Source organism: Xiphophorus maculatus, chromosome 6 (genome assembly GCF_002775205.1).
Source record: "Xiphophorus maculatus strain JP 163 A chromosome 6, X_maculatus-5.0-male, whole genome shotgun sequence".
Lineage (NCBI taxonomy): Eukaryota > Metazoa > Chordata > Actinopteri > Cyprinodontiformes > Poeciliidae > Xiphophorus > Xiphophorus maculatus.
Window position 1 is genome coordinate 11,037,761 of NC_036448.1, and position 19,057 is coordinate 11,056,817.

The 19,057-nt window shown below is 38.9% G+C and overlaps 1 protein-coding gene across 1 annotated transcript in view; it reads right to left on the reverse strand.

Annotated features, from left to right (window-relative positions):
• Positions 1-30: 30 nt before the first annotated feature.
• LOC102235794 (dynein heavy chain 11, axonemal-like) overlaps positions 31-19,057 on the reverse strand; it is a 29,329-nt gene continuing 10,302 nt past the window's right edge. Inside the window, exons 26-77 of the mRNA XM_023335912.1 lie at positions 18,806-19,000; positions 18,372-18,449; positions 18,039-18,171; positions 17,691-17,818; positions 17,340-17,488; positions 17,093-17,243; positions 16,873-17,004; positions 16,602-16,775; positions 16,316-16,520; positions 15,079-15,244; positions 14,858-14,960; positions 14,578-14,715; positions 14,373-14,474; positions 14,049-14,210; positions 13,810-13,893; positions 13,420-13,529; positions 13,164-13,326; positions 12,902-13,025; positions 12,466-12,608; positions 12,206-12,367; positions 11,372-11,431; positions 11,114-11,287; positions 10,882-11,028; positions 10,462-10,575; positions 10,164-10,307; positions 9,778-9,960; positions 9,650-9,655; positions 9,444-9,545; positions 8,637-8,771; positions 8,320-8,493; positions 8,077-8,209; positions 7,842-7,944; positions 7,071-7,193; positions 6,764-6,968; positions 6,463-6,627; positions 5,467-5,607; positions 5,160-5,330; positions 4,964-5,086; positions 4,676-4,869; positions 4,351-4,499; positions 4,014-4,141; positions 3,766-3,903; positions 3,544-3,633; positions 3,244-3,435; positions 3,045-3,164; positions 2,370-2,429; positions 1,964-2,146; positions 1,614-1,796; positions 1,352-1,467; positions 688-800; positions 428-568; positions 31-288 (exon numbers count right to left, since the gene is read on the reverse strand). Of these exons, the coding sequence (XP_023191680.1) occupies positions 41-288; positions 428-568; positions 688-800; positions 1,352-1,467; positions 1,614-1,796; positions 1,964-2,146; positions 2,370-2,429; positions 3,045-3,164; positions 3,244-3,435; positions 3,544-3,633; positions 3,766-3,903; positions 4,014-4,141; positions 4,351-4,499; positions 4,676-4,869; positions 4,964-5,086; positions 5,160-5,330; positions 5,467-5,607; positions 6,463-6,627; positions 6,764-6,968; positions 7,071-7,193; positions 7,842-7,944; positions 8,077-8,209; positions 8,320-8,493; positions 8,637-8,771; positions 9,444-9,545; positions 9,650-9,655; positions 9,778-9,960; positions 10,164-10,307; positions 10,462-10,575; positions 10,882-11,028; positions 11,114-11,287; positions 11,372-11,431; positions 12,206-12,367; positions 12,466-12,608; positions 12,902-13,025; positions 13,164-13,326; positions 13,420-13,529; positions 13,810-13,893; positions 14,049-14,210; positions 14,373-14,474; positions 14,578-14,715; positions 14,858-14,960; positions 15,079-15,244; positions 16,316-16,520; positions 16,602-16,775; positions 16,873-17,004; positions 17,093-17,243; positions 17,340-17,488; positions 17,691-17,818; positions 18,039-18,171; positions 18,372-18,449; positions 18,806-19,000 (7,260 nt within the window). The 3' untranslated portion in view covers positions 31-40. The remainder of the gene's footprint in view (positions 289-427; positions 569-687; positions 801-1,351; positions 1,468-1,613; positions 1,797-1,963; positions 2,147-2,369; positions 2,430-3,044; positions 3,165-3,243; positions 3,436-3,543; positions 3,634-3,765; positions 3,904-4,013; positions 4,142-4,350; positions 4,500-4,675; positions 4,870-4,963; positions 5,087-5,159; positions 5,331-5,466; positions 5,608-6,462; positions 6,628-6,763; positions 6,969-7,070; positions 7,194-7,841; positions 7,945-8,076; positions 8,210-8,319; positions 8,494-8,636; positions 8,772-9,443; positions 9,546-9,649; positions 9,656-9,777; positions 9,961-10,163; positions 10,308-10,461; positions 10,576-10,881; positions 11,029-11,113; positions 11,288-11,371; positions 11,432-12,205; positions 12,368-12,465; positions 12,609-12,901; positions 13,026-13,163; positions 13,327-13,419; positions 13,530-13,809; positions 13,894-14,048; positions 14,211-14,372; positions 14,475-14,577; positions 14,716-14,857; positions 14,961-15,078; positions 15,245-16,315; positions 16,521-16,601; positions 16,776-16,872; positions 17,005-17,092; positions 17,244-17,339; positions 17,489-17,690; positions 17,819-18,038; positions 18,172-18,371; positions 18,450-18,805; positions 19,001-19,057) is intronic.

Sequence of the window (19,057 nt, forward strand, 5' to 3'; positions counted from 1 at the left end):
ATAAGTAAATGAGACGTAGTTGGAAATTAGCTCAAGCTATTCAGACACTGAGCAGCAGGGCCACTCCGGCCAGCACCCACTTGGCTGGGCGCTCCCTGGTTTTCAGACTAAAAGTCCACACATATGTCGGTCCTCTGATCTTGGTCTTGTAAAGTGGACATTCATAGATGTTTCTGGTCTCCTGACGGTCGTTGGGTACTGCTCGGACTGAGATCACAGGCATGGCTGGGGTCAGCTCTTTCAGGCGAGCCTCAGCTATCACTCCAGTCTGAGTGTCCCACCTGGCACCTGGGATACAGTCAGAAAATGAATGAATGAGGCGGTATTTTCACACCGGATATAGTCTACAGATGCCATCCAAGCCCACAAAATGGGTCATTTTGTTATTCCAGAGCTGCAGTATGAAAGTACAAAACAGAGTATCTACCTTCCATGTACAACCCATACACATATGCACCCTCTCTGGCAGGTTGGTTGAATTCTTCCTTATATTTCTTCGTTACATCTACGGTAAGGTTCACCTTATCCAGAGGCCATTCATTTTTACGTGCCAGAGACTGCATCACAGCTAGAAGACGGGAACAAGTTAAAGACATCTGCTTGTGATAATGTTCTTCCAGGGAAAACAGTCATGTAGAAATCAAGAGAAGCTATTATGTGTCTCAGTAAAGTTCTAGCCTGTGTTACCGGTTAGGAAGGACTGCGGGTTGAACAGTCCAGCCAGCCAAACCACACTGGGGAGAGACAGGTCCTGAGTCCAGCTGTCCAGCTCTTTACAACGCTGCATCACATCGTTGTACCTGTTGATAATGAGTGTGTTGCACTTTCTATCACACTTTTAAATAAGGTTTTAAATCTTGTAATTCACATTTGAAGGCAACTTTTTTACCATTTCATGTTTTACTATTTTACGTTACCACAGTTTTACTTTAGCCTCTATGCACACACCCACACACACACACACACACACACACACACACACGCCGGCGCACATTTTTAAATCCCTTTTCATAAATAGTTACAAATTTTATTATTTACTCATTTTAGCGGTTTGTTTTATTAGTTTTACTTAATTTCTTTAATCTTTTTTATGTTTTCACTTTTACTTTCTAATACTCAGCGTTCTCTTGTATACACAGAATACTCCCAATACTCCCATAAAGCATTTTCTTACACAGAATCTAATGAAAAAGGTTATACACATAAACACTGATTGATCGGAAATTGTGTTGGTCACCGATACATACAGCCTTTTGAGTTGCATCAGACATGATACTAAATTATTCTTGGTACCTAAAGGTACCTTCTAAAACAGCTTTCACAAATACTCCAATATAGCTGAAACACATACCATACAGCCAAGCCGTAGGTTGAAGGGTAGGCCAGTTTGGTCCAAGTATCAGGGACGTTGTCAAAGAACAAGGTTGTCTGCAGCTTCTCCATCTCAGAGGATATGGCCAGTTCCCCCTTTACATAAACAACTACGTATATTATGTCACTAAGTACATGGAAAATACATGGAAATAGGGAAACCAAGCTAGCATCAGGCAGACTTTAGGACACAATAGGTCTAATAATGAAACTGCTGTTCATTAATCCATCTTTCTACATACTTTGAGTCCGAGGTCGAGCTCCTTCAGTGAGCGGCGGATCTCAAAAATGAGCATGTTCATACGCTCACATTCCTGGAAGCAGACTAGGATGTACGGCGTCCGCTCAGCTGTTTTGGATGTTATGTCCGACATATTGTATTCCTCTGGCAGCTTCTCCAGAATTTCATCTAAAATAGTTTTCACCTGCAAGTGAAAGTTATTTTTTATTCACCAACACATAGGAAAAACATGTTAATGACATTAAGTTCACTGATGTATTCTTGTCAGAATCTGAGGAGAAGTTCTGGTTTTGTTACTAGTTGAATATTTTCGCTGGTTTTAGTTTTTGCTCTAGGAAAGATAATGTCCACCTTTTCCTCCAGCGTCTGTGAAGCTCCCTCTCCCATCACAGCATCGGGAGATTGCAGTTCCAGCAGAGTGTGAAAAAGATTATCCGACGTCACGGTGAGAAACTCGATTTCTGCATTTGGGTGCAATCCGTAATGAACTGGGCTTTCATGGGGCAGCATCTCATCTATGAATTCATGGTAGCCCTGAGATGAATCAAATGCAATTAGTGGGCGAATGTATCTGACATACTTTCAGAGACATGCATATAAAATGTAGAAATATGCCTTGCAGATAGTGAGGCCCTCAGGGTTAGTTCAGTGTGTGCATTATATTGCAGCTTGCTTCATGACATGTTTAAAATCAATAAACACTGCAGCAAAAGAGTAAGATAATTAAACCGCTTTAGCAATATTTGCTTTAACTTACCTGATAATCCAGATTGGAGGGAACAACAAAACCCGGTGCCAACGAAAGTTTCCGATCAAACTGAAAAAAATAAAATAAAATAAAATAAATAAATGACTACCCTTTAGATTAATGCTTTGGACAAAGCACTAACATTTCCCTCATAGTGGCTAATGGACTTCTGATCAGCTTGATTATCAGGAGTCAAAGTGAAACAAATTTCCGAAATGGAAATTCACATTCAATATGGCCTCCATAAAGTGGTGGGAAAAAATGTTTGCCCACTTTAGAGATTTCTTCTTTCTTCCTTTTTTTTTTTAAATCTCACTACAGTTTTCGGATTATAAATTTTGTCTCGAACTAACCTAAATATAAATTTCAATTTCTAAATAATGATTTTGACTAAGGGAAATAAGTTGTCCAAACAAAAATTTCTTCTATGTGAAAAAGTAATTGGCCTATAAACCTAGTAACTGATTGTCGGTCTTTCTCCATCAGTATATTCTCGTAAAGAGTGTAATTTAGGGTTCCAATATCTGTAGAAAGTCGTCCAGAAGCAATCAGGCCTGGAATATATAAATGATTAAAAAAAATAAAGTCTCAAAGCATATAACTGTTAACATCAAGTCTGTCCTTAGTCAATTTCATCTTCAGCAGAATACACCCAAATGTGGTCGCCTATTTTTAAGAACCAACCTGGTTGGGCTGCATATATTCTTCCAGGTAAGTCCTGCAGAGTCGCCTGTCCCAGTCATCAGTGATGTGACCTCCATACATAATCTCCCCAAACAGATACCTCAGGTCCTCCCATGGAACCTTTGTCAATATAATTTCAATTCAATAACTACTAAATGCAAGTACCACCGCAAACAATCCCAATAAAAACGTGCTGCACCTGTGCATTAGCCTCCAAGTAGTTATAGAGAACATTAACTGATATAGTAAGGTCTCCGGTGTTGAATGGATATTTTCTGTTCCAACCCTGTGGTCCAAACTTTCTCCTCTCTGCCACACAGGCATGAAAATAGCACAAAGAGAAAAGGATGGTCTTGAACTCCTGCTCGCGGCTGCACTGGTCCAGAATGTCCTGTAGAGTAGCCAGGTCGTGATTAATAAAGTATGCAACAAGAAAACATTTAATAAAAGTATTACTATAAATCCATATGTTTTGTGAAAATCAGAGAGAAAAGCTGACCTGGTCAAAGTTATCCAAGGCTGCATGCAAATTGGCGTGCATGCCTGTAGGAGGTTCATTGGTGATCTTGATGGCATTTTCCAGAATGCCCTAAGCAACACATAAAAATAAAAAAAATTAAATACCTATGTATGTATTTAGCATTTTAGGCACATTATTCTGTAAATGGTTCAGAGACAGTGTATGAAGAGAGAAAAAAAGACACTACTGCGTGTAATTCACCTGTGGTATAATGTGTTCTTGGGGAGTAGATGTTGGCTCTGCGCTCATAAACACTCTGTAGTCTGGATGGCTGTCCTCACAGCAGCACTCCAGAAGCTTTTCAAGCTTGCCCAGCCAGCGAGCAACCAGGTGGATATTCTGTAATTAAACAGCATTTGTAGCATACTTAAAACTCAGCTTAGTGTAAACACCAAAACCATAAATATGCATAAAATCAGTTTTTATCCATTATTTTCTTGCAAGCAAACCTGCAGTATGACCCAGTGACCCTCCATGGCAGCCTTCTCCATAGCGATCTCAGCCACACTCTCTTGTCCTTGACCCAAAGACACATTGTGAAGCTTTCCCAGGTCTATAGTGAAACCCAGCTTTCTTCCTGGGAACACACATGGATGTTTCTTTTAATGCATGGAAAAACAGAAAATCCTTAAATTTAACGATTAAAATTGAACAAAAAAAAAAAGAAATAATGACCAGGCAATTCTGTGTAGAAACACAGTGCTATTGTCCCCAATAGGTGGGTTATGTTTTGCAAAACACTGTAGGTAATTGATTTGTGCATGCATGCTTCTTTGTGTTTATTACCCAATGATTCCACGTCTTTTAGTGGATCCACTCCAGGTGAGAGAATGAAAAACACGGGAAAGGCAGGACCACTTTCTCTAAACGATTTAGCAAATTCTGACTTTCGACCTTCTGTGTACTTAACCCCCAGCTTCTCCTCCACAAAGTTCCTACAATATACAACAAAGAAGTGTACAAAAGGCTAATTCTTTTAAGAATAGATGCAAAAAAGTAAGAACCATATACTGTACGTCGATTTCATATTCATGCAAACACGAAGCAATACCTAAAAAAAAAGCCAGGTAAAAACACAAAGGCAAGAAAATAAAAGTAAAACCCAGATCACCTAAGAGCATATGTCATCCGGTCTGGTCTCAGGGCTCTCATCATGATCAGTTTCTGAAGGGAACTTTTTCCCTTCCATTCCTGGGGAAACTTCTCCTTCTCTGGACACTCCGATTCAACTAGCTTCTTCCAGCGCTTGGGTGAACCTTCAATGTCCCGATCCAGACCCCGAAACTCATCAGTAAAACTCATGACCTTGGCACAAACAGGCAACAGCATATGAAGCTGATTAAGCTGTGGTTTATTCACAGACAGCACGAACAAGCTCAGTAAGTCTGCAGATGTGAACCTTGATGGCGCTCCATGCTGAATTGGAGAGGAAGTCAAGGGGACTGACATAGTTGTGGTCAATGTTGAAGCGTAGCAGGAAGTCGAGTTCTCGCACATCTATCTCCTTGCTCATCAGGAGCAGCTGGGAAAAGGAAAACACAAACATAGAGAGTTAAAAAATTTTTTTTTTCCTTGATATGGACTTTAATACACACCTGGAAGGTTAGCTGAGCTGTAAACGTGAGCTTGTCTCTCTCAAACAATCCCCTGCTGATATAGTTGAAGGTGGAGTATGTAACGCACTCAATGAGCGTGTTTACTCTGCTCTTTACATCCTCACAGGCCTCTGCTATCTCCACTGCCTTGTGGAAAACAATGTTGAAAGCCTGAGAACACAAAACATGTGGAGGCAGTTGTTTCTGCGGTTCTTTCATCAGACCACAGTCATCTGTTTCTCAGGCATCTTATCAGATTTATTAGATTATTACTGTGAGTCAACTCCCATCCTTGCCCTCTGGTTACCTTAAGGCTGAACTGGTACATGGGGTTGATCTTGTTAAGGTCATTCATGATGAAGTAGAGCAGAGAAGCTCTGACTGCAACAGGACGATAGTGCTCTCTGGCTTCATTTATTTTTACTTCGTTAACTTTAGCTTCCAGCACCTAAGAGAGAGGGATTTCAAAAAGCATGAAGAAAGATAAGATAAACACACCTATCAAAATAAAGTAAACAGCACACAGTTGAGAAATTTACATGCATACAGTACATCATAGAGGTAAGCTTCGATAGACTTTGACCTTTCAATAATGCATTCAAACCATATTTTAGCATGGAATAATATGATACAACAAAAAACTGCTGTTTTTTTGTTTAAATAAAAACAAGAACTTTGCGTCCAAATTGGAATGTGTTGGATTTTTTCTCATCCATGTAGGGCAAGTTATACATGCATATTCATCTATACAGCCTAGTAATATCTGGAATAAAAGGAGTCTCTCTTTATAAGCTATCAACAACCTACTAACACAATTTGTGCTAGATAATTGACCACTAGTATAATTAGAGATTATAAAAATGGTTATTTCCATGGAAGGACCTGATATATATGTTTGGATGAAGCTCACATCACTGATGACTGGGACAGGTGGCTCTATGGGGCAATTGGTTATTTTCCAGGAATGGACTAAACCTTTAAGCATTTTTCTTAAATTTTCAGCAAAATGGTTAGCCTAATTTATTTGTTCCAAATATCAGCTTGGATGAGAGTTTTAAATAAGTTATTGTTGAAACACTCAATTGTATTCCAAGTTTCAACCATCTGCCATAAACTGTCAACCTCAGATAAAGTAAATGGGTAACAAACTTCAGCAACAAGCCAGACTCAAGCCTAAGTCAAACATTTTCTGTCTCGTCTCCTCAGTCAGGATGAAAACAATCATGCTACATACAAAACAAAATAGCTTTTGCATTAAATACATCAGCCTCTGGAATCATCAACTAAACATCTGTCCATTTACTTTCATTTCAATCTCAGCAGCAGTGTGTTTTGTTGTCTCGAGTTTCTCCACCAGCACGTTGTCACCAAGAAAGTTACTCTCTGCTGCAGAGAGTCTGGTCAGCAGCTCATCCTCCAGGAGCTTCAGTTCGATCTTAAACATGTTCTGTTGTAATGTAAGTTCACTCTGCAGAAGAAAAAAATTAATAAAAACTCATTAAAAGAAGCTTTGATTATACTAATTGTAAATGACTGTAAAAGGTTTCTTCTAAACAAAATTGAAACCGGCCAATGGTAAAGCAAAAGACTCTGTTTTAGCCCACCTTCAGTTGCTCGAGGTCTGGTCTCTCCTGGTTCACCACCTGGGCCAGGAGCTGGTCTTCCAGCCCGTCTCTGGTCACTGTAAAGTTAATGAGGGTGGTCTGGGCCTGGATCTCTGGTTTGTAGTGCGGGTTGGCAAGTTTCGTGTGAAGAATCAGTCTGAACCCTGGGTGGAAGAAACACTCTTTGTCCCCCACCTTTATGCAGCTGCAGCAGAGAAGGGAGAAAATGAGAGGAGATTTTTTTTCAAATGAAAGAAACTAAAGCTTCTTATAAACATGTATTCTCACGTTTGTATCAGTCTGTTACCTGCCCTTCTTTATTGTATGTCGCCCCAGTAGAGGGTCGATGACTGGGTCAATAGTTTCCTCCAGGTTTTCAATAAGCACAGTGTCACCTGCCACCACAGCCTGCTCAATAACGTCTACATACCTGAAGAATAAATGAACATCATGAGGGAATATTGCACAAATGCACCTTTGAATGAAAGAAAATGTGTCGAATGTTGCTCTACAGACCAATGATAAGTCTTGTGCACTTCCTTTACAAGTGTCTTTCAAATGGGTTAATACGCTTTAAGCTTTTTTATATCGAGCTACAATGTATTTCGTTAGGATATTAGGTGATGGACAAGACAGTGCGTAATTGTGAAGGGAACAAAAAATTATATGAAAACAAAAGAAGGCCATTGTGGAAGTCTTTTGAACAGGTTTTCCATGCAGCCATGAAGACGACACAGCAGACACGTTTGATCAGATGAGATGAAAATAAATATGTTCACCTGCTTACAAAATGGAGAAATACTAATGCCACATATCATCCTGAAAACACCCTGTTTCACCCTGACATGGTGAATCGGTGGTAGCAGCATCATGCTGCGTGGATGCTTTTCAAAATTCAACTGGCATGAATACTTTTGCGAAGGTGCTGTATACACATTATTTATTTTAAAAAATTTGTAAATAAGATACATGAGTGAAATTCAGAATATTGTTGTTGACACATAATCAAACTGTCATTGATGCACAGATCAATCACTAAATACTAGACTTTAAGTACAGTAAAAAAGAAACTACTCACCCTCTCTGCCCTAGACTGACTACCTTCAGAGAGTTGCCGTAGCGACTCTTGATCCACTTGATACCCTGCAGCTGAGGATCAATGAGAAGAGGCCAACGTTCACCTGCAGCAAAGCACATGTTACCTGGAGTTGTCCCAGCACTGGTAAGCCAACCTTCATTTTCACTATTCATACTGAAACAGAAAAGTATTCACTGTGATCAGATGATGGAGAACATCTTAAACCTCTACTTACAGTTGATGAGAATGGTGGCATTCTGGGTGGACATTTTGTCTCCTGGTAATCCTTCATTGTTCCACTGGGCCACTGTTGCATCATCAGTCAACATCAACACTGGATCCAAGCCCCCTGCCATTGGGATGGGTACCTGGTGAAATGATAAAAAACGTGAGTATTCAAAACAAGATGGAGGTTTAGACAACAGCACAGACTTAACTTTCTATAATCATACAGCATTTGTAAGAAGACACCCAGAACCTTCTGACTGCGCAGGAATGGCATCCAGAGGTTGTCCAGCAACTCCTGCCTGTACTTTTTAGAGAACGAGCCGGCGTAGGAGATGAAAGCTGCAGTTAGCAGGACGTCCCCACAGAGGGTTTCCTCCTGTTCGTGATACTGAGCCACTGAGTGGGCCCAGCGCACATTCTCACTCTGGAACACAAACACAAAAGTATAAACCAAACTTTATGAATATTCGTACTCAAACTGTATAGCTTTAGAATGACATGAGTATTCATTATTAAAATGTCTGTTTCATATTCAATATGCATGGATGTTATTAGATGTGTGCCCACCTCTAACCCCTTGACAAGCCGATTTGCCAGCTCTATTGTCTTGTTGGTGCGGTTCACCTCTTCTTGAAAACGTAGTTTCTCTGCTGTGGCTTTCTCAAAAGCTGTTGTCAGTGTTTCCAAGTTACCATCCAGCTCCTACAGCCAAAAATATTTATCTTACATATTTTAATATGGCAAAATATGTAGTCCCTTACTAAAGTATTCAAAAGATTTTAAATAATCGTTTTGTCAACTTACAGCCAGAAAATATTGAAGTGCTTTAAAGGGATTTTATATCGACCAATATACAGTGATATATAACATAAGCTTTAATATTTCACAAATAAAAATGAGCGAATAGTGGTGCATGATGTATTCAATTAGAATATGCTATATCAAAATAAGACATAGTGTAAAGCACTACATTCATAAGTCACATAATCAGTAAATAGAGTCATCCTGTGTGAAACTTGGTGTTAGCATTAATATACCTGGAAGACATTCTTAGACAAGAATCAGAAGAAACACCATAAGCCATGTAGCAAAGATGATCTGATCAGATGAGAAATAAAGTATATGTATGATTTATGTTCACAGCTCTCCATCCGGTCTGACTAAGAGTGTTTGGAAAGAAGCATGGGCAAAGTCTTATTTCTCTGATGGGGACACCAAAAAACTTGTATGGTATAGAAAATAAGGAACCAAGTAAAAATATGCTGCATTTCTGCAAATAAAACTAAATTGTGCTTGAATATTTTTGTTATGGTTTAGTTAGCCCAACATTTAAACATGAGTCAAAAAAACAAGAAAAAAAAGAAAGGAACTCACTGAAAGTTTTTTCCTGATGACTTCTAGTTTCTCAGCAGCTTCTACTAAATCGGCATTAGCCTGAGAAAGACACATCCTCTTCATCTCCACCTCACAGGATACCTAGATAAACACACATACTTCATATCTTATTGAGTAAAACAAATCTCAAACACAATTATCTTCACCGTGAATAAAAAATAAAATGGAGAAGACGATGCACTTACAAAGATCTGTCCAAGGCAGCACAAAATTTAGGGAGAAGCACATCTGTCAATAACAACTCAAACCCATCACCTTTCACTTAGCTTGGGTGAAAGGAAATATTTGTTGCAGCTGGGGTTTCTGTGTGCACCTCATGGAAGTGGATGATGTTGATCACCCAGGCACAGAGGCCAGCAGCGGCTGAGGATTTCTGTCGCACAAACTCTGGGTTGAACTCTGGGTCTTTGAGGTAGTCGTCTCTTACACACCTCACAGTGGCCTCAGGGATGTGCTCTTTGTCAAAGTTCACCAAAGCCTGCAGGAAGTCATCAATCTGGACAGCAAAGGCTTTTGCGGATCAGAACAACAACAGAGCTTTGCACAAATTCTACTCTGATTCCTGCATGTGCTATTTTTTATCTGACTTAATGAGGCTCATGAGGAAACTGACAATATGAAGGAGGCTCAAAATTTAGTAACTGCCACCTGATGCCCTCTTATATGTTTTGGCTTGATGAACATCACGTAATGCTTCACCTTGCTCATAACCGTCTTGGAGGCCTTCCAGCTGCGGTCTTTGGGGATTCGGCCCTGAGGGGACAGCAGGACCAGAACAGCTGCCGAGACGTTGGTGACAATAGCTGGAGGGTTGGGAAACGTCCTGAGCTCTGTCAGATTCAACTGGATCACACAGATATACAAGAACACATATGCTTGTGACTTCATCTTTTGCATTTTTAAACTGAAAGACATCAAATAATTTATAAACAACATGACATTTGATAAATGCATCAATTACAGAGTGACGTAAGCAGGGTTTATTTGGATTTACTACCCTATTGAGTGTGTTAAGAGCTGTGTTAGCTGCTTGTAGAGCGGGTTCAGCTTTGGCCAAGTCGTCCTCTGTCTCCTGTTGCTGCTTTGTCACACTAGCTTGAATTGCTTCCACCTAAATAATTATGAAAAATTACAGATTATATACAGTGCCACTCTGCTTCCCCTTAACTGCTTCCCTTTCACTGCAGAGATGAAGTAGCGACATATAATCTGGTGCAACTCATCAAATTTAAATTGTAGCAAATGTTAAATGTTTTTACTTTTTTAGAGAAAAAAGTGATATTAAATAAACCTTATACTGTGTTGTACTAACAATAATTAGCTGGTGGCAAAGTATTAAAGAAGAATAAATACAATTCACAATAACTGGGAAACAGCTTGAAAGGTCATAAAGACCATTATGTTACACATTATATACCTTTTGCTCCTCAGCATCAGCCACAGCTCTCTCTTGGTTAAGTTTGTCAGTCTGTTGTCCTATCTTGGCAATCAGAGCTTCAATATCTGAGTTTCTTTGCCACAGCTCCACTTCCTGCACTGCTAACTTTGCCTTGAGATCCTCCACCTAGCAAACATAAGTACTTTAAACAATTAAAAAGGAGCAGATAACATATTTTAGTATTTTCTCTGTATCATGCACATTTTCTGACCTGTGACGCAGTATTCTTGAGTTTCTGTAGTCCATTCTCTAACCTGTCCATTTTCTGGGACAGCTCCCTGCGTTTCTTCCCCAGCAGGCTGTCGTACAGCTTCATGAACTCGAGGAAACTCTTTGGAGTGGTGTAGTTGAAGTGCTTCTCATTCTGCTGGTACTTAACACTCACCTTTTAAAGAACCAACCAGTAAATCACGCTCGTAAAAAGATATGAAGATTGATCATCTCTAATGAGCTTTGCTGTTATTCTCACCTCATTGACACTCGTATGAGCGTAGGAGATGAAGTCACTAATGGAGACCCTTATTTCAGGCTGTGCAGAATGAGCATGGGAATAGATTGAGAAAATAACTACAAACAGTACGAATCCTAAATTATGTTTTGGTTTGCCAAAATCTACAAAAAATATGAGCATACAACCCTTCCACTATTAAAATTGTTATTATAAAGGCTACTATATTTTGCAAAGGTACGCCTCTTGAATTTTCTCACATATTTACATATAGCAACCAAAACATTTCAGTTTGTTCTATGTTGTTTTTTTAGGTCACAAACCAGCATAAAAATACAGCACAACTAAAAATGAAAATCCGAAGAATGGTAGGAAGAAAGCTATTGTTGAATTAAAGTTACATTAGGTTTCATATACAGTTTAGCCACAAATCATGAAGGGGACAGCAATATGTAGAAAGCAATTCTCTACTCATATGAGAGAAACTAAGATTAAATGTTGCCAGTGAAGGAGAGCTAAAACATCACAACCACCTGATGATGGCAATTTCATGCTGTGGGGATGGGACGACAGAGGGAATAAACTAAATGGCAGTCCTAGTTGGTGTCTTCCAAATTTCTTGTAGTCATTATTATAATTAGAGGGTTTTTAAATATTGACTTATGGGGCTTGAAGACAAGAGTGTTTCTCACTTTGTAGATATTTGTACCTTTATGCACAATAATGTGTTGGCCAACCATATAAAATCCCACTAATTAATTCTGATTTTACTCATTGTAGTTTAACGAAATGTAAAAAAGGTCATTTGTTATTACTACTTTTCGTAGGTATTTCTGTATTTTAATACGTTCTCACCTCCAGTCCTGGTATCTTATCTATGAATGTAGTACTGACAGACTGCAGAGCAAGTTGGGGCCAGGGGTGAAACCAATCGATTGCAGTGCAGTTAACCAGAGCCGGAAACTTCCGCGCACGTGTACGTAACGTGAATCCAACTGGTGAGAAACATAAGACCACCTGAAGAACAAAAATGACGTTAAAACATTAGTTAAAGAAGAGTAAGCAAGAACTTGTGAGATGTGAAGTAATTAAATTTAATGGATGAGATTTTAGACCTTAAGCTGTCTTCTTATTCGCTCAATAAAGAAGATCCAGCAATTGTCTCTGCTGTCTGTGAGTCCTAATCCTCTTAGCTCCATGCGGATCGATGCTACAATCATATCCACTTCCTCATCGTTGAACAAGTCAGGAATGTCTCCTGAAACACACATATATATGCAAAGAATCAATTTTTTCTATTATTGCCTAAAACATAAAATAAATAACCTGCTTTGATCAACAGAGTTGTCTGAATCAAAAATCATAAAATTGTTTATAGCTATCAAAAAATGGTCCAGTTCTGAGGTTTTTTAAAATTTTGTTTTACCTTCTAGCCTTACTTAAAGAACCTTGCTATGCTGAACATTACAAAAAATAATCACTAGGCTAAAAACCCAAATATAGCTGATCACATTTGACAACCTTGGTGCCTTAAAAGAACAGTAAACAAACCTGATGCCAGCATGTCATTGATGAGCACCAGGAAGCGTTCATCTGGAATCTGGGCATCAGTATGTAAGAATACCGTTCCAATGTTTTTCACTCCCACTTTTATATACAAAGCAGCTATATCACTCTGCAGATTGTTCAAACATAGATAATAAAAGTAAGAAAGACAATGAAATATATTGTTACTTTCTGATATATGGTTGTAAGAAAAGATGCTCAAAAATGGGTGACAGACTTTGATGTGTTTTGTATTTGGTGTGTTCACCTTCAGGTCATTTATGCCATATCCTTTACGTAGTGTGATCTGAAAGACCTCCAGTGAGCTAAGAAATGCAGCCAGTCGACACAGACTCTGCTTTCCGCTGCCTCCTACCCCCACCAGAAGGGCGTTACCATAAGGGGCCTCCAGGATGCGACTGATCCGACAACTGAATCAAAACAGAAGAATTGAACACTAATTGCCTGGCTGGTATAGATCCATAGCTAAAGTTGACAAACAGGAGTCTGCACAGATTTCTTACATATGTTGGATCGCTTCTTCAAACAGTACTAGGTCCATGACGGCATGAAGCTCGTTATAATGCTCCAAAGCATCAGCCAGTGTCTTCTGAAGTTTCTCCCAGTCTGAAGCCTGACAATCGAGAAAACAACAAAGTTGCTTAAAGATCCGCTGTGCTGGTGCCACACCAGCAACATTCAGAAAAACAACAGCAGTTAATTAATCTTTTAAAGAGAAAATTATTCAGTTAGCAAATTATGATGCAACTATTCTAAGGAGGGACATGACGACATAATTTTAGCCTCAAGATCTCAGAGTGATGGCAAACTGTTCTTGCTTAGGAGTTTGTTAAAAACTACCTCATTGAAGAGGCTATGAGTTTTATGACATACATGAGTGAATAATGTCATACCTGGTGATAACGTGGCTCTCCTACTCCCTGGAAAAAGTGAGAGTACACCAAAGGCTGATGGATAAACATGGAGTCATCTATTCCCTGAGAAGAAATGACAGTAAGAGTAAGACTCAAGTGTGGAAATAGAAATATATTTTTCATAGTCTGTTTTCTTATCTTTGAAAATACCTAAATTTCCAGAATATTTTATGACTATGCAGAAATCTTAATATAAAGATAAAAGCATTCGCCCTTACCTCAAAGTATCTTTTCCCAGTGTCCAGCAATATTTTATTAAAGAGTTCAACATCCTTCTCCTCCATTAGCTTGTCAGAGTAGACTCTGGAGCTCTCATGGAGCCACAGATGGACCAGGTCCATGGGATAACGGATACATTCTGGCAGGGCAAAGAGGATACCCTATGCACCAAGAAATCATGGGAAAAACATCAGATTACATTTAATAAAAGTCCTAACTTTGCTGAATGATCAACTGAGCAATCTAAATCTCCAGGTGTTTGTTTTTTCTTAATTTTTACAGATTTGGTAGAGGATGAAATGACGGTGTACATTATTTTCTACCTGGAATATATTGGAGAGGTCTCTCAAGTTGAAGATATAATGGAAGCGTATGGCTGTTGGGAGGAAGTTCTGGCTAATCTTTTGATGAAGACAGATAGCTGCCTAGATTAGAAAACAACAACAAAAATAATCTAAAGATTTGTCTACTGAAACATGTCCAAATGAATAAGTAGACAAATGTTGCTATGAAGCTGTAGGTGTGAACCTGAATGAGAGTTCCAACTGAGCGAGAGACTCCAAAGCTGAATCCTCCTTGAAGGAAGTGAGCTGATAGGATGCTGGAGAAGATGGTAGCCAATGCATCAGCACCAGGGAAGTGTACTGCAAACACTGCAAAATGTCTCTGGAAAAGAAAAAAACATATTTTTGTTACTACTATTGCAATTTTTTTACTTTTTCAACTAAAATCCTTCAAACTGCCAATATAATGGCGCAAGTAAATTATGGTGAGTAAAGGATTCAATAAAGTCTATGACTGACTGTACCTGCAATCTGGGGTTGATAGAGAAGCTTCCAGCTGTAGGGTTCATACAGGTGATATACTGGCAGTTGTGTATTTCCTTCAGGACCAACCTCTGTCTGTCATACCTAAGAAATTTCAGTGATTTAGATTTAGATAAACCACCACACTCTAGGTAAGATGCTGGAGTGAACTGTAGCTATAAATTTAAACAGTGGTGCTCTTTGACTGTCTTGCAATATTTACCAGTGACTATAGTCAAGATGCTGGCGAATGAGTGTATGTGGTTGAACAGTCCCATATGCATCCACCTCAGGCATGTTGAGGTCATCTATGAAGTAGATGAGCCTCTTAGCGGTAGGAGGAGCAAATTTACGACCAGCTTTTTTCTCCAAAGGTTTCTCCAGAACACCTGAAGGACATGGAGAGACTTAGAAAATAAGCCATCATTTGGTACATATCACAATTTAGCCACTAACATCTGAAGGGAATGAGCTGCAACATTTGTCACATTCCAACCATAAACTGTAATATATTTTCTGGGATTTTATGTGATTGACCAACACAAAGTATTACATAACTTTCAACTGGAAATAAAATCACATCTTTCAATTTCTTTTACACATTTAAGATCTAAAAGTGTGGCCTGCAATGTTTTCAAAACCTTTTTATTTTGATAATCCTGAACAAAATCCAGTGCAACCAAATGATTATGTTTTTAAAAAGCAGCTAAGGGGATTGTTGTAACTGGAGGAATGGCAGAGATTCACAATTAATGTGGGAGGATCTGCTAACAGTTCACTATTTGTTGTGGACTAAACAAACAAATAGTGGACTTTTTGGAAGACTAGCAAATAAAAGAGATGTTGAAAAAAAGGTAGTTTCACATAGAGTTTGCAGCAGGCCATCTAGGGGACAAAGCAAGCATTAAGAAGAAGGTACTCTGGTCACACAAGTGTACATCATCCTGACAGTCACAATCACCATGGCAACACAGAATAGGGAAGTTGGCCAAATGTGATAGGAATCTGAAAGGAGCTACCTTTAGATCAGTCCTGGAAGAAAACATGTTACAAGGAACAAAAGACTTATGACAGAGGAGAAGGTTCGACTTCAACACTGAACATTCAGCTTATTAAAGTTTTTTAATAAGGATTGAAACTTAATGGTCACAGATACTATACTCCATAAAATCCGACTGACAGCTGTAATTGCAGCAAAAAGTGGCTCTATAATGTGCATACGTGAAAACTGTGTATAATTTTTCTATGTCACAATTATGCGGTAATTCTTAATAGACTACCGCATAAAAATCAATTAACATACATTGAAGTCTGTAGCTAACAAGACAAATATTTAGGGAGTTTGAATACTTCTGCAAGGCACTGTAATCCTTCTAAACTCATCATACGTCCATTCTTGGTTTCAGTTTGATAATCCAGTATTGTCTTATAACCATTTCTAGTTTTGTAGCGGTTCTTACGTTGTAGCATGGCTGATGTGGTGTAATAATTGAAGGGCACTTTTGCCACCATGAAGTCTTCTTTTAGTTTGGTGACTTTATCAGACACAAGAATGGTTTTGCCCACGCCTGCGTTGCCCACCAACATGACAGGTTTTCCTTTTTGTAGCAGCAAGTCCATGAAGTACGTTAGACAGATTGTTTCTGGGGTGTGAACCAGCACTGTCTGAAAATATATGTTACATGTTACCCTAAATCAATGACTCTGACATTCACATGTAGAATATTTGTAATCACAATCACAAACCTGCAATGGGACATCAGGTTCCAGCTCAAATAGCACCATTTTCTCACTCCAAGGTGTAAACTTTTTCGTCTCAGAATCAATGTAATAGTCAAAGACTGAGCCTTGAGAAGGAAACTTTACAGCTCTCATCTCTTTAGACCACCAGCGGCTGAACTCAGTGCGGTAATCATTCAGCTGTAATGGATATAATTGAAACACAATTGTGTGAAGTGGTTTAATAATGTGTATTAATGTCAGTTCATGATCATGTGATTACTTGATCACTACACACATGATCCTGAAAGAGAGCGCCTCCGAAGGCCCAGACACAGGCGAAAACAAAGTAGATCTCATACAGTTCTCGGGGGGAGTCTGGTGGAGTGTTGTTCTCTGTCAACAGGCAGTCCAGCAAGGAGCAGAGAGTCTGATTGACCAAAATATAGAGATGTTACAGTGTACTTGAAGGGGCAACACAAAAGAGCCTCTGACTTGGAATTATTGAGAAGACCAACCTGTACCATGCTGTTTTCTGGAATGGGGGTGATGGTTTTCAGGTTACAGCGGACTTGCTCCAAGCAGTAAGGCACATACTTATCAAACAAAATGGTGAGGTTGGCTCGCTCTGATTGGACCTGTCGGGTATCTATCCAACTTGCCACATACCTGCGAAATGCGATGTATAAATCAAAAACCAAAAGACTGAAGAACAACTAATAAATACTTTATGGTGTGAGTTTAGGGTTATCCCTGGAGTCTTACGAGCTCCAGCCAAGGTCCTGTGGGTTGACGAAGAGTATTCCTGCCCTGGACACTGTGGCTGGGGTAGCCGCCCTCAGATGGGAGATCTCAAAGAGCAGACGCATGGAGGAAGACAAACTTATCCGTTCATTACTGGCAAGAGTCAGAACCTGAAGAGTAAGAGGACTGGAAGTATAAGTATACAATATATGCTGAAAGAACAACATCCCAATTCAGTGACTTGGAATGAAATATAAATAAAAATATGCCTAAAATGTAAAATGTGGCTTTCTCTAACTACTGTAAACATATATTGTAGCAAAACACTAAAATAAAAAACTTTGTATTAATTAACAAGGAATGATGTCTCACTTTATTGTCATCCATAACTGTGTTGAGTGACTCGATCCACATGGGATCAATGTCCCCATCTAAAACAATCCATTTTGGTCCATCTTGGGTCACTGAGGTCAACTCTCTCATGGTGTTGGAGAAAAGACCTAATGAAAGAAATAATGAGTTTAATATGGAGCAAAATCTATTAACTATCAAACAACAAAAACCCCTAATGTTTATATCATGTTTCAGTAATTCTCAAACAAGGTTTAAGAATTAAATATGCTATGAACTGGAATAACTCAAATTTAACGGGATCTCTGTTTATTTTGACTATGATCTATGTTTATAAAACTCTTTGTAAAAAGTGTTTAAGCCTCTCACCATCTTTCCACTCTCTGGTAGCAGGATGCAGATATCCAAACAACTCATCTGTGGTTACAGCTTTGGGGTTGATATCAGTCCATACTGACTTCTTCTTCATGATAGAATATGTCCTGTGGAGGGTCTTCAAGATCTGCAAAATAAACAAAAAACAAAAGCCAAAAATGACAAACACAAAGAAAACAACTCTACCGTCACAGTTAATTTAATAAAATAACATATGTCAACAAAAATGTTGATTATGTACTAGGTAGGTTAAAACACTGAAAAAGTCTTTAAAAATGAAAACAAAAATTTTGTTTTGTTTTTATTGCCATTGATGAGGTTATTAACCTGACTTTTTCCAGTTCCAGGCCCACCCACGACAAATACAGAATGCCTGACAGCAAGCAGCTCCTCCAACTGAGTCACCTGAGCACACATAAACCTGCAAATATTAATTGCAGCACTTTATACAGTTAAACAAACATAGTCCAATATAACTTCAAAGTGAAAGTAAATGTTAACATCTTAAATTTTTTACATTTTACTTGACAGTGTGTGTATATATACACATATGTGCGTGTGTTTGTATGTGTAGTGCATCCCACTCTCCATTTTCACATTTTATTACATTAAAAACTCATTTATTTTTAAGTTGAGGTCAACATTGTGGAGAAAATTGCAGCACAGAGTTGGTTTAAAACATATCTCATACAATGAATGTATCACCAACCTCTATTCAGTCATTCCATCAAAAGTGGAAAGAGTACGGTACAACTGCAAACCTTAAGGATAAAATTTTCCTCAGCTTGGAGACGCAGCTCACTGACTGACTGACGAACAGCGTTTTCCAGAGTGGGATCTTTCTTCCTGGGCACATCCAACTGAGGAAACAAGTCACTGATCAGCCCAAGGAATATGGGCACATCACTTGTCACTATCTTCGGCAGGTTAAAGTCCCTCAGAGCTCGCATCAGCACCTGAAGAAAAAGTGTTGAAGCTTGAATTTGTCAGCAAAGGGTAAAACACCTGAAAAA